Source organism: Agelaius tricolor, unplaced genomic scaffold (genome assembly GCF_023055355.1).
Source record: "Agelaius tricolor isolate 1412-34295 unplaced genomic scaffold, bAgeTri1.0.p SCAF_1, whole genome shotgun sequence".
Lineage (NCBI taxonomy): Eukaryota > Metazoa > Chordata > Aves > Passeriformes > Icteridae > Agelaius > Agelaius tricolor.
Window position 1 is genome coordinate 72640140 of NW_027269261.1, and position 14508 is coordinate 72654647.

The following is a 14508-nucleotide window of genomic DNA, read 5'->3' on the forward strand; positions in this document are numbered from 1 at the left end:
GGAGAGGAGCTCTCATAATGAAAGTGTGGCCTTACTGACTTACATCACCAGAACTTCCACTGTCTTCTTTCTAGGCAGTCTTTGACCCTTTAGATTTACTTTTAACCAGCTTGAAAAAAAGGAAATGAAGGTTTCTGTCTTAGTACAAATATTATCCAAATATAGCAGAATTCCAGTTAAAAGCTACTCTAATCACCATGGAGAGCAGTAACATGGTCTTCAGGACAGGTGGCCAAATAATTGACTTGGCCTGGCTAATACTGTGCTGTTCTCTTCTTTAGCAGTGAAGCATCTTGGCCAGGGTTATCACTTACATACCACTGCTGTTTTGACAGCTGTTTACAAATACTCCAGATAATGAAAATGCTGGCTAAATAGTAAACGAGAAATGATCGTGAGGTCAAATACTGAATTATGAGATTCTAGATGTTACTGATTTAATAAAAATCCTATATTTTCTAGTGTCTCTTTGAGGCCAGGGTAAGAAACTGTAAAGCTTATGGGGTGGAGGCATTAAATGCATTCCCATTATTATAATTATATAGGTGAAAAGCTTTACTTTCTTATTTTTCAAATTTAATCTTGCCTGACACCTAATCTAATGTCTCAGCAGTTGCAGATTTATATGCTACAATTTATACTGAGCCAAATTATTTTTAAAAATTTGTTAAAATACTACTCTCTAATTTGAACTCCAAACTTAAATAGCATCAGCATTTCTTCTTTTACATACTTATTAGTTTATATTCTTTCAATTTTATTATGGTTAGGTTTGTAGTTCATTGATAGACAACTTAAGATGTTGAATGCTATGTCCAAAGTTCTGCATGGCATTGTTTAAAGACTGATTTTTTGTGTGTGTTAACTGTTGCATATATTTTAGTACTGCTGAAGCTGTCCTGCAGGAAATGGATAATATTAACATCAGGAGGAACAGGCGATCTGGGGAGGTAGAACGGCTGCGGATGTGGACAGATACTGAATTTGTAAGTGCAGAGTTTCTGAGATCTTGGATAAAAGTCATATCAAGGCAGAGCATGTTTGTTTTTGCAAACACCATACATTTATCTATAGCTCTGTCTAAAGGTTTATGATTTTCTTCGGTGGATAGCATTAAAAAAACATGATGAACTAAAATTCAGAACTAAATTAGCGGATATACACTACATTGTTTCCTTATTGATAAATTCATTGTTGTGCTCTCCTGATGTGCTGTGGTGGTTCTTTGGTTTGAAGCATACTCTGGTAGCCTGGAAGCAGCAGGACCAGGGACTGTCATCTGCTTTTTTCATGAAAACTTGATACTGATGTTACTTTGTATTAGGTGGACTAGGTACTGTCGGAGAGATTTACTTTAGCATTTATTATATGAGACTGCTTTTGTAGTCTACCTGTGGAGAGCTCTGCTGGAAAAACACTTGAGGACTAGAGATTGTGTGGAGCACTATTTACTGCACTGGGACTAATACTGAGTGACATGGGACGCTACTGATGGAAATGCATGTGAATTTTATTCCAGGAAAACATGGATATGTATTCTCGAGTGAAAAGAAGGAGGAAGTCACTGAGAAGAAATAGCTATGGGATTCAGAACCACCATGAAGTGTCCACAGAAGGGGAAGAAGAAGGTAGGGGTTGTAAAAAATAGTGGGGGCTTGTCCAAAATACTTCTAGAACAAAGTTATCCTTCCCATAAGATAGTAATATATTGCACTTCAGAAAGCAGAACAAAGCCTGGTTTCAAAATGTTTGTATAGTTAATTTCCTTCCTTCTGTTTTTCTTAATTCTAAGTAATTGGAGCTTTCCTTCCATTCCATGTAACAATCCTCTGGTGGAAATCAGGGTTTCATGAGTCTAGTCTACAACTATGTGTGTTCTAACTGACTTGGTGTTTCTCATGTGCTGAGTGGCAATTACCAGAAAGAATTTGTAATAGTTAGGCCTGCATCCTTCCTTTGGGGTAAGGTATTAATTAAAGTCTCCTTTCTGTCCACTGACATTTTAGGAGGCTTGTAGGTGCACAGCTGTATTTGAAATTCTACTTTCCTTTAAAAATTTGAATAAAACTGGTCAATGGGTTCAAAAATTACCAGGAAAGAAGGGATTGTGCCTAACTTTGATTGCCTGATCAGCATCATGCTTGGGCTCCTTAAAAAATCCTACTTAAACTTCAGGCATCCATACAGGTTTCAGCATAGTGCATCTCAGTTTTTAATTAAAACTGCTGTGGAAGGTATGGTTTGTCCCAATGACTAAGAATGCAGTCCTGGTTCTGAGATCCATGGATGGAAGTTGTGATCCTGTTAACAGATATATCTATGTTGTGCCTTTATACACAAGGTATATAAAGTGTATTTCTGTGTTCTTTGCTTTGTTTAAAAATGATGCTGTGAATCATAAAGTTGTACTTATTTTCATGCTGTGTCAAATATTTGATTTATTGAGGCTCCTATGGGAAAAGAGACTAAAGGAATAATCCTTAATTTGAAGGATAGTTATTGAAGGAAAAATACAGTGGATAGAAGTGATATTTGAAGTATTTTAAAACTAAAGCTGTTTTGACTGCATTTATTTTTCTTTCTTTTGCCTTTCCAGAATCTTGTGTAAAAAACTAGAAGGAAGTTTGACAATGTGCTGTAGATTTATCATGACCTTCAAATTTCCACTGATTTGACAATTAGTGTTAATTAATAAACGGGCAGTAATTCTCAGTGACTATTAAAAAGTTAATTTTTTAGGATGAAGGTAGCTCTGACATGAAGTGGAAGTGTTCTGAAAATATTTTTACCCCCCAACAGAGTCTCAGGAAGAAGATGGAGATATAGAAGTAGAAGAAGCTGAGGGGGAAGAAAATGATCGGCCATATAATCTCAGACAGAGAAAAACTGTTGAGAGATACCAGGCCCCTCCAATAGGTGAGGAACCTGACAGTGCTTGACCTGCAGGAGTTCCATGGATATGGGGAGGGCTGTTGGATGGCTGTGTCTCACCCATGACAGAATAACAGGAATGTGGCATTGTGTGATTTCCACCCTGACCTGTTGTGGTTCACCATGTGGATAGGACTACTGAGACACAGTCTGTCAGTTTGTCAGTGGTGGTGGCATTGCTGCCTCATTGAACTCTGCAAATACCACCCTGTGCTGGCCTCAGGGCTGGGGGTGAATGGGGTTTAGGTCAAGAATACTTGCCAGAAAGCAATCTAATAAATTAGGTGATTGCATAGGAAAAATAGTTACTGTTATGCCTGCTTCTCTTCTTGAGTGGTAAGCCTAATTCATAACTGTGCATAAATGGCATAGTAGCAGTTATCACAAATGAGAAATATCAGGTATTTCAGTGATCATATAGTCCAGCTTCAGGGCTTACAGCCTTATAGCCTGGCAGCTTCAGGGCTTACAAAAAGCATGTTATTTGGTCATTGCCCAAATGCCTCTTATGATGGCTTGGGGCATCAACCACTTCTTTGGAAGTCTTTTGCAGTGTTGGACCACCCTCTCAGTAAAGAAATGCTTCTTCCTTTTAAGTTTGTGTTTTCCCTGGTGCAGCTTTGAACCATTTCTGCAAGTCAGAGGATCACAGAGTATGATTTCTTTGATAGAGAACTGCTGTGGTTTATTTGTTCAGAGAAATTTCAAGACATCCCATATTATCAGCTCTGAAGAGGTTTCTGAATGGACTTCAATGTCCTGAAAATAAACTCAAAATGATAGTGCCCTGGTTGAATTACATTCTGTGCTATCATAGACACTGCTCTAGTAATTTGGGGAGGGTGAGGATGAAATTCCTGTGCCTGCATCAAGCCAAGTACGGTGATTGTGACAAAGCCCCCTGCCCAATTCTTTCTTTAATTTAAGCTTTTAGAGAAACAATGATAACCTTATTGATGAAAATTGATAATCCAGCACTTCTGTGCTGCATTAAGATTAGTTTGTTATTCTTTTGTAATTGATGTTACAGTGCCAGCTCATCAAAAAAAGAGAGAAAATACGCTGTTCGATATTCACAGATCTCCTGCAAGAAGAAGCCATATCAGGTAAATGTCAGTCTTTTGGTGTGTAATTGTTTGCTTTCCTTTGGTACATTTTGGTAGTTTTTGATTTTCAAACCATTCTTGAGTTAGTTGCACAGTTCATTCACGCATGTAAGTGGCTCTTGAATTGTATCCTGGATTCAGATCCTGATCAGCATCCAGACAGGGGTGTCATGGCACTGTATAAATCTACTAGAAGCTTTGTGCTACACAGAATGGAAACAGGTGTGCTACAAGTACTGGAAAGAATTCTGCATGGCATACTGTAGCTTTCTCTATAAGGCCATATATTGAATATTTAAATCCAATGCACCAGTTTAACAAATATCCCCTCTCTGTTCTATAAAACTGAGCAAAGTAGGTTAATGTTTTTTGTTTTCTTTCTGTTCAAATTTCATGCAAGAATTTTCAACAATTTAATAAAATATTTAGCAAGCATAATTTTTGACTCTTATGTTTTGTGTCAGAGAAGTCTGGAATGTATCAAGTTGTCTTGGAAACTGTCAGTAGGCTTTATGTAACAAAACAGATGAGATTACAGCTTAAAACATTTTTTTAAAAAATAAACTTACTCAAAGCTTCAAAAAGACAAATCTGTCCATGAGCAGAATCCAAGTAAATGAATACTAGTCATAGCTGAAACTTGTCTTATTGCTCAATTTAATGGCATAGTGAAAATATATAAAGTAAATAAAATAATAGCTGAATCTTAGGATTCTAAAGTTTCTTCGTAATATAGATAAGAGTTGGTGGTTTGTTTTTTTTCCTTGAAGAGCATATGACTTTTTTTTTGGTAATATCTGGATTTGTACTTGTACTTACTATTCATATGTGAAGAGTTCGAAAGTTATTATCCCTTTGGTTTTAGCCTGCTCATTACTTGGCCCTAATTTTATACCTTCTTGTCATAAGAAATCTTCCCAATTGCTTGATATTCTCTTTGATATATTTTGAAATGTATCTCATTTTTGGTCATTGAACAGTAAAATTGATAGACCATGTTATCCATTGGCAAAAAACAGTTAATTCAGTGCACTGTCATGTTCACACAAATAATGCAGCTTACCATATTCACTTAAAATCCAAGAGTTTTTACTAGTAACCAGCTTCTTCATGCAAAAGTGCTGAGTATTTCAACTGATATCAAATTCAACACTTTTTTGTACAGAAGATTTAATGTACATTCTCTAATATTTCTGAAATACTCCTTTTTGTGAAATACTGTGATACTAAAATAAGAAATGGTTCATTGAGACTTTGGATAGTAATTTTACTTGGATTCAGATCAGAAGTAAAGGTGTTTTGAGATCCTGTTCTGCTATTCAGAATTAATAACCTCGTAAAAAGAGATTATATACTTAGTGAAGTATGGATTTTTTTCAAAGAATATGTAAAGGAAGCATCAAACTGAGTAAGGAGACTTAAGTATGTTTGTTATGTTAGAGGTGGCTAAAGTAGTTGGAAATTTTCTCAAGTACAATTGCAATTTATTGACTGAATATTCAAATCACATTGCTGAGGTAGCATGGACTGGACCACACATTTTATAGGGCTCTGCTGTTCTAATAACGTTCATGTTGAATTCAGATAATCACTGTGGCAGTAAGAGCTGTTGTTTCCCTCTCAGATTATTTTGATATTGATGAAGCTAGAATTTGCATGCATCTCAAACCTAAACAATACTGTACTTAGCATTTCAGTTTCATTTTTATAGGACCAACACATGCCATTCCACTGCAAAAAAGACTGAGTTTTCTGTTTGTTTTGCCACTTCAATAGGAGAAAGAAGCATGCCATTCACAGCAGCGATACAACCTCTTCAGATGAAGAACGTTTTGAAAGAAGAAAATCTAAAAGCATAGCCAGAGCAAGAAATAGGTATCAAAACATCCTTGGTCTTTAGAATGGTTTGATTTTATTATTTATGAGAAAACAAGCAGAACTAGTCTATAGTGTTTTATGAGTTCTGCAGACTTTTGATTCTGCTGGTAATTACCTGCAGATGTGGTTTAGGAGGAGTGATGGTTATATATCAATTCAGGTTTTGGAGCCTTATGAGTAGATAATTAATAATAGTGATAAAAAGATGGAAATATAAGAGTAGCTGTTTGATTCAGTTGGGTTATAAAAATCAACTCCTCTTGGTTAAAATTGGTGTAACTTGGTCCTAATTAATTCAGTTGTACTCTCAGCTCTTCACTCGTCCTGTTGTGTAAGAGTTCATGCATTCTAAACACCTAATGCACATTTTTTTGACCTTACATGTATATAGCAGTAATCTAAAAATGGAAGATCTATAAGTAAATTTATTCACTTATACTAGGTAGGAAAATTCTGCAGGAAAAAAGTTCCCTCATCTTTTTTCCATCTCTTCCTGTCTGCCATGTTGTTCCCTTTCCATTGCAAGGAATTCAAGCAACGTACAATGACCAGAAGTGTAGTTCTGAGTGTAACCTGTCTCTTACTAGTACCTTTCTTCCTCCCTTTAACTATGTGTTGGCCTGATGTAGTATCTGTGTAGTGGCTTAAAGGAAGGAAATACTGTTTTTTCTGTGTTCAATCAAAATAATCTCTCCAGCCTAGTTCTTCAGATTAAATTATGTGTATGGATGCATAAATGTTAAGGAACTTCCAGATATATAACCATAGTTACAAGATTAAAAAAAGAAGATTAGTTTTCTTTACCAGTCTGGGAAGGTTATCTCTTTATGTAGTTAAAGGCATTTAATCTCTTGTTTCTTCACCTCCAAGCAATGAAAGCAGTATTTATTTGGTGTTTGTTTATTGTTGAACAGGTGCCTGCCTCTAAACTTCAGAGCAGAAGACTTAGCTAGTGGAATCCTTCGGGAACGTGTGAAAGTTGGGGCGAGTTTGGCTGATGTTGACCCAATGATTGTTGATAAATCAGTAGGTTTTGTTAGAGCTTTTTATCTTCCTTCCCTGAATTATGCATAATCAGAGTTCTCCACAGCCTTTTATTGATGTTGAAGTAAATTCATAAAAAAGCTCACTGATTTTTTAAAATTTTATTTTATTTTATTGTTACCAAAGCTTTTGTCTCCTTATTCCTTTGGACTACAAAGCATTTGCTCTCTGGGACTTAGGCTGGATCTCTGTAGATGTCCAGGCAGCCCTGGCACAGTTAACTTGCAAACCAGATAAGCCTCATGTGGGCAGCCAAGACTTGACTTGCTTAGCTGGTTTTTCACACATTCAAAATTCAGGGAAATCCTGTTGATCAATGCAATATTTTTTCTAGTTTGTTTTCAAATGTTTTATAAGTAAAGGTGCTTTTGTGGAAAGCAGTTACAATATAAACTTAATATGTTTTTTTTTTCCCCTAAGGTGTGTTTTGATAGTATAGGGGGATTGAGCCATCATATCCTTGCACTTAAGGAAATGGTAGTGTTTCCTCTTCTCTATCCAGAAATATTTGAAAAATTCAAAATTCAGCCACCAAGGTAGGTCTATTTACTCTCACTGTTGTATTTTTTTAATTAAGCTCTGAGGAATTGAAAACACATAGGAGGTTGATTCTTTCCCTGAAGTGTTTTACAGTTTGAATAGATTTACATGTTTGCTACCCAGCTTGTCTATCAGAATATGTAATGAGCAGGATGAAGATTTAAAAAAACCTAGTATATTTTTCTTGTGGGAGGAAGGTAAACTTTGTGATTTGGTTAAAGAAAGAATTCTCATTTCTTTTATTTAGTAGTACCTTGCCTTTTTTTCCCATTATGTTATTAAATATTTTACTTAATCAAGGAAAATGCTGATGTTTCTCTCAATAATAGTATACTGGGATTATAATATTTAATAATGAGGCATCTTGGTATGTGATTTAAATGGTGTTTAAGTCAATTGAAAAATTGGGGGTATTTTTGTCACTTAATTACTTCATTCCAAAGAAGTAGCAAATATTGATTAAGGTATTACTTAAAATCTAATATTTGAAGAGGTGGTATTTAACTAATGTAGAAGAATCCTTTGGAAACTTAATATGCCTTTGATTAATGTTCTTTACAAATCAAAGTTTTACTGATTTGAAAGCATAAAACAAACTTAGATTTTACGAAGTCATGTTAATACTACAACATTTTAATAATACAATACTACTACAAAATAATAATACAAGATCTTAAGTCATTCTTCTCCAGGCTCCCTGTCTTCATTATAAAATTTGACTTGGAGTTTTTCAGGAGACGTAAAATAAGTTTGTGACTGTGTTGATCCATTTATCTTCAGGGGCTGTTTATTCTATGGTCCTCCTGGAACAGGTAAAACCTTGGTAGCTAGAGCTCTAGCTAATGAATGCAGTCAAGGAGACAAAAAGGTGGCTTTCTTTATGAGGAAAGGAGCAGACTGTCTCAGTAAGTGGGTTGGTGAATCTGAACGTCAGCTTCGACTCCTTTTTGATCAGGTTAGAAGAAAATATATTTTTCTTGATATAATTTCTCTGTATGTTGTGTTTTGTGGTTTAGGTAGCCAAAGGTATTTCCAATTCAAACTAAATAACTGTACATTTTTGTAAATTAAGTAGGATTTTACCAAATGTCATATTTGGATGAAAAGAGTAGGGGAATGCTGACAGTAGCTTTACTTCCTCTGGAAACTCAGAGGAAGAAGTCTCTTGATTTCTTCATTAATGAAGCAAAGTAGTTTGGGTAAAAATTGGGAAAAAAAAAAACAACCAGTCAAACAAACAGTTTGAGTTTGACTGACACGTTCAAGATAAATGCTACAGAGGGGAGTGCATGCTTGCCTTGGTTGTGTGTCTATTTTAGTGTTCTTTTTTGGCTTAGAAGAGATTGGACAAACAGAGAGTTACACAAAGCAGTAAAGCAGTAGCTCAAAGAAAAGTAGTTATCAGAGAGAGCTGTCTAAACAAACAGATTATGAGCAGATAAGATCATGTTTTCTGAGTGTCAGGTGTGTGTTTGTCTTTAACCTGTCCAGCACACAGTAAAACTGGTACACTGGTGCCATCTTGCTTACTCAAAGTAGACTGCACTCTGCTTTGCTTTGAAACACTGCTGGAGTTGGAAATTCAGTTTTCATTTCAGACTTTACACTTTCTAACAAAGATGTCTCAATATATGTGTTAGTTTAGTATGTTAATGGTTTCTAGTGAAACCAATGTTCAATTTTGATGGATAAATTAGAAATTAACAGTGAATTCAATTTTTGGTTTTTTTTTTTTATTGCATACCAGGCATACTTGATGAGACCCTCTATAATCTTTTTTGATGAAATAGATGGTTTGGCTCCAGTTCGTTCTAGCAGACAAGATCAGATTCACAGGTAATATTTCTTCTATGCTGCCATTATCTTGGTATAGGGTACATTATCTTGGTAAACTCTTAAATGTAATTTTTTCTCATTTCACAGGAAAGCTTTTTTCTTTTTCTGAAGCCCACTTATACTAGAAAGGACAGATTGGTTTTTTGGTGTTGAAAGTCATCTTTTCAGTCCTTCAGGCAAACTGTAATTTGCTGGGAATTGAATTGCAGTGACAATTACCCTTCAACCACATTATTAACTACAGTATTTCCACAGCTATTCCTTGATTTTCTGTTTTGTGCTGTAAACAGATTGTCTGTTACCAGCCCAATAGAATAACCAGTTGAAAAAATGTTATTCTAGCATGATGAATTGTAATGTTCTATCAATGAACTGAGCTCACCTGTGACTTTAATTCTTAATGGTGTGATGTACAAACATATCTTGTGTTGCTATCTTGTCATTTTTTAGAACATCTCTTACAACAGTTTGCTGTTGGCTGAATTTTTTTGTGGCTGCTATTGATCTCAGTTTTACTGTGCTCTGTATGGCAACACACTTGTACTCGTCATTCTATAGGTGGTGGTATTTATGTGTCCATATCCCTCCACTCTGCTGAGAGAAATTTGGGGCCAGCAGACCAGGAGGCCAGTGGAACTTAGGAGACTTGAAACTGTTATGCACCTGTTTGTAGCTTAGCTTTTTTCTTTTGAATATATTAATGTTGCATTTGTAAATGCAGAAGTTCTTGCAGTGTTCCTAAAACTTTCTTATTCTGAAAACTTTCTTGTAGCTCTATAGTGTCTACTCTTCTTGCCCTCATGGATGGACTGGATAATAGAGGTGAAATAGTTGTAATTGGTGCTACAAACAGACTGGATTCTATAGATCCTGCACTCAGGAGACCTGGTCGCTTTGACAGGGAATTTCTTTTCAACTTGCCTGACAAGAAGGTAAAACCTGGAAAGGAGATTTATTAATAAACATCTGTAGTATACTAAACATCTGAATGCCTGACAACCAAGCTTATGAAATAAAAATATTCATTCTTGCTTGTAAGAATGTTTCATTTAGGAAGGCATTTTTAGTACAAACAGATTGTATACATGAAATTGTATTGAGCTTCAGATCTTCAGGATATAGCTAAAACTAAACAGAGGTAAATTATTCACAATAAGCTGTATTGCTTATCTCAAAACTATGGATTTGTATAATGAACCTTAACTATCTGGGGGCTGGAAACTTAAGGTAAAACAAAATAACTTTAAATCTTGTAGACTTCTAAGCATGTAAAAAATGTAGATGCACAGCCAGGCATTACAATGCAGGCAACAGGAACGTTTCATTTTTTTTTTTCTAAATTTACATAAACTCAACCATAATGCTTCATGAATTTATACCTAAAATTAAATGTGCTTTGTATATGGATAGATTTATTTAAATTCTATAGAACTTTTAACTGAAATTGTTTTGGGATTCACGTGTATGTGATGTGCTACTCAACCTATTAATTGGTGAGGCCTTTGACAGTAGAACCTGTTACTCATAGGTGCAGTAATTAAAAATGAAATCATAAAACTATGATAATTCCTAATAGAAGATGAGTTTTGATCAGTTCATGTATAATAATGTTGATCAAACAGAAATTAAAATGTGTAACTGGTGAAAAAAGTACTGTTTATATACAAAATTAAAAAGAAGGGAAAAGCTTTGTTCTTTGGAGTGCTAAGACTATGGAGTGCTAAGTTCCATTTTATATGTCTCAGTTACATGCAAAAGCAGGTAAGTAACTATAGATTCACACAAATAATATTTTTTCTATGATAGGGATTTGACTTGCTAGTTTTTTAATCTAATTTTTTTTTTTTTTAATCAGGCACGAAAGCACATTTTGCAAATTCATACCAGGGATTGGAACCCCAAATTGTCAGATCTTTTCTTAGGAGAACTGGCTGAAAAATGTGTTGGTGAGTGTTATGTTGTTAATATTTTTACTGTAGAGTCTTTCTCTTCTGTGTAAAACTTGGAAGGTATGTTAAATGTTTCAAGATTTTCTTATCTCTGCCTTTCTAAACTTCTGTACTTTGAACAATACTCTTTTTGTAGTAACAAGTATGTTTCTGTCTTACTAAAGCACAAAATGAGTAGCTGGTAGTCATTTGAAAATACAACCACGTTTCCTTTCTGTGATAACACTGTCCTTATATAAGGTGCATACCCTTAAAGAGAAGCAAAATGAAGTTGGAATTGGAATCTTTAGGTAGACTTCCCATTAAATTGGTAAATTACAAAAGAGACTTAGGCAGACTTAGGTTTTTTCTGTCTACTTACTGAGAAAAAAAATAGTACTTGTGTGTGGGGTTTTTGATTTTTGTTTATTTTTCACTGACTGACATGCTCTCCTCTGACATAAATCCAACAAACTAACCAGCCTTTTTTAAAGATGACTTTTTTTTTAGATTGCTAGCACAGAACAACCTCAAAGTGTAGACATAGGTAGGGGAGAAAAAAAGCACCGCAACATGAATACATTAAATACACTTTTGGAGCTCACAAAGACCTGCTGTACTGAATGGAGGTTGGTTGTTCAAGATAAGCCTGCTGTTTAAATCTAATCAGAAACAAACCCAAATATTTGTATAGTGAATTTAACAGAGGAAATGACCCTAAAGCACACATTACAATACCTTCTCAACAACTTGCATGCAAAGATACATCCTCTGTAAGTCATCTGCTTGGATGAGCACTGAAGTTCTCAGACAAAGAGCAGATTGAAATATCTGTGCTTTGGAATTCATCATCAGGGAATGTAAGAACTTTAAACTGAACATCAGTCCATTCAGTCAGCTGCAGTACATCCGAATTATCCTCTTCATCTGCAGGGACACCTCTCACGGAAGCAGCATCCCTCTGCTTTCGATGCACAAACACCTCAACATCTTCTGGTGAGGAGGGCACATAACTATCCAGGAAACTCCAGTTTTAGCTTTGCTGGGTATAGCAGCACACAACAAACGCCTTTCATGTAAATTCTGCTTGAATTGTGCAAACGTGTGGTGCTGCTTAGTGGGAGAGAGGGGAATAGGTGGGAAAAAGCCCACAGATGTTTCTTTTAAAATTCACTGTATTTTTTCATTGAGAACACAGTATTTTAAAATTTCAGACAGTAGAGAAAGCCATTTGTACATTTGACTGGAAGACATTCTTTGTGCTCCATAAAGCCTGACAGTTCTGTGGAAGTCAGCTAACAAAAAGAAACATCCTTTTCTGTTTTCCTTGGCTTTCCTGCTCTCCAGCTACTGTACACTTGACAGTCTCCAGTCTGTATCTTGGAATTTAAGTGTTTCCATACATCCAAGATGAAAATCTTTGAAGTATTACAAAGTATTTTCAAAACAGCTGAAGTAAGACTGGTGTATCTTCTTCACCTTGAGAGTGCCTCATCGTTTCTGTATGTGAAATCTGCAATGAAGATTTAAACAGACTTTTCCAGATTCTTTGTGGCCATTACCAATGGGACTCATTGGCACACATGTATGTCTGTGATGTAGTTTATACCAGTCTGATATTTCTCTTGTGCACAAGTTTTCTTTAAAAACAAACAAACAACCTTCCTCCCCAAAAAACAACACCCCCTCTTCCCCACGTAAAAGCTGCTAGACTTGGCAAGCTTTTGGCACAGCATGGTTGATACCTCTCTCCAGTTCATCAGCCTTGGCAACACTTAACTCCAAGCTTTTGGATCCTAATGAAGAAAACTGCTGAAATACTCCCAAAGCAAATGCCTTTTGGGAAGCAGGTCTGTGTGCAACTCAGAACTCCTTACGATCCAGGGGTGTAATTAGAAGGAAATTGGAAGCGAAAAGCCCCAGGACTTGCAAAAAATAGGTTATTTCCTGAGGGTTGATTTTTGTCCCAGGTGTTACGGATTACAACCTTTTAGTGGATTTCTATGTATGTGAGAATTAAAGACTCCACTTCCCTGAATGGCCTCATGACTGCAGTGTGTGTGAGACGAAGCAGCTTGGGGAGAGCACAGCATTGCTCAGAAGACCACACACTTCTGTCCTGTTAGTACTTTCAGTAAATACACATAATTACTATGTATTTTCTCTTTACTGGAGATGAGTCCCAGATACTCTTAACTTTGTAAATCCCATCTTATCTCTCATGCTTATTCCCTTGTTTGGAATGGTAACTTTCTGTAGCTAGAGAGACTTACCTATAAACTCAGTCTTGCAGGAAACAAAACATACTAGCAACTGAAAAAGTGTGAATTCCTCCATCTGGCATTTTGCAGATGAATCTTTTTACAATGTAGTAAGGGTTATTTAAATAATGTTATTTAATAAAATTTTAAAGAAACAAACTATTCTGCTGAAGATGCTTGTTAAAAATACTCTGTGCTTATTATTGCAGGAGTGTTTTGTGGCAAAATTATGATACCATTTAGATTTTTCATTCCCATCCTCATGTAATAATGGTGGGGGAGATTTTGGCATTAGCATTCCTGTGTTTCACAGTTCTTTAAAATAAACCTTGTAGTTATTTTTCATCTCTGTCATCATGCTGAGTTGTTTGCTAACTCTCTTTCCCTGCAGTCATTTTGAGAGTTTTGTAGGGAGTTGCACAACATAAAGTGGTCAAAATTGTTTACCTAAATGCTTCACCCTGTTCAGTAGCACTTTGTTGTGGGGTTTAGGGTGGGTTTTAGGCAGAAGACATTTTAAAGAGGGCACAATTTCTGCACAGTAGAGGTGGCTGGAAAATTTTGGTGATCAAAGTGCATTCTTTGGAAACCTGTGTAGGAATCCACTTATTTGCTGTCCTGCTCTTTGAAAGTTTTACTTCAGAAATGTTCAGCGGAGTTTGATGGTGCTGGGTAGAAGAAAATGGGCTACTTGACAGGAATCCTCATTTTGTTCTAAGTTGAGGTGTGCCAGTACCTTTCACTTGGCAAATTGAACATCTTTCCTGAGATGCTTTAAAAATGGAAGCAAATGCACTGAACCCTGAGTTTATATTACAGTGTCAATTTGGGTAAAATCTGCATCAGGTTATTTACTGTTGGCATGATACATTTTATTTTGTTTTGACAATACTTCACTTATGTTTTTCTTCTGCTTAATCAGTGTGCGTTTGCTTCTTAGCAATAAAAAGCTCTTTAATGTTTCTCAAGGTACAGAATTTTTGC

At 35.8% G+C, this 14508-nt stretch overlaps 1 protein-coding gene across 4 annotated transcripts in view; it reads left to right on the forward strand.

Moving 5' to 3' along the window:
- The window catches only part of ATAD2B (ATPase family AAA domain containing 2B), a 74610-nt gene that overhangs the window by 19572 nt on the left and 40530 nt on the right, over positions 1–14508 (forward strand). For all 4 annotated transcript variants that reach the window (XM_071439912.1, XM_071439930.1, XM_071439921.1 and 1 more), the window contains 11 exons: positions 884–986; positions 1520–1628; positions 2800–2916; positions 3962–4037; positions 5814–5912; positions 6830–6941; positions 7380–7495; positions 8280–8454; positions 9247–9335; positions 10108–10267; positions 11191–11281. In XM_071439912.1, coding sequence (XP_071296013.1) covers positions 884–986; positions 1520–1628; positions 2800–2916; positions 3962–4037; positions 5814–5912; positions 6830–6941; positions 7380–7495; positions 8280–8454; positions 9247–9335; positions 10108–10267; positions 11191–11281 — 1247 coding nt within the window. The remainder of the gene's footprint in view (positions 1–883; positions 987–1519; positions 1629–2799; positions 2917–3961; positions 4038–5813; positions 5913–6829; positions 6942–7379; positions 7496–8279; positions 8455–9246; positions 9336–10107; positions 10268–11190; positions 11282–14508) is intronic.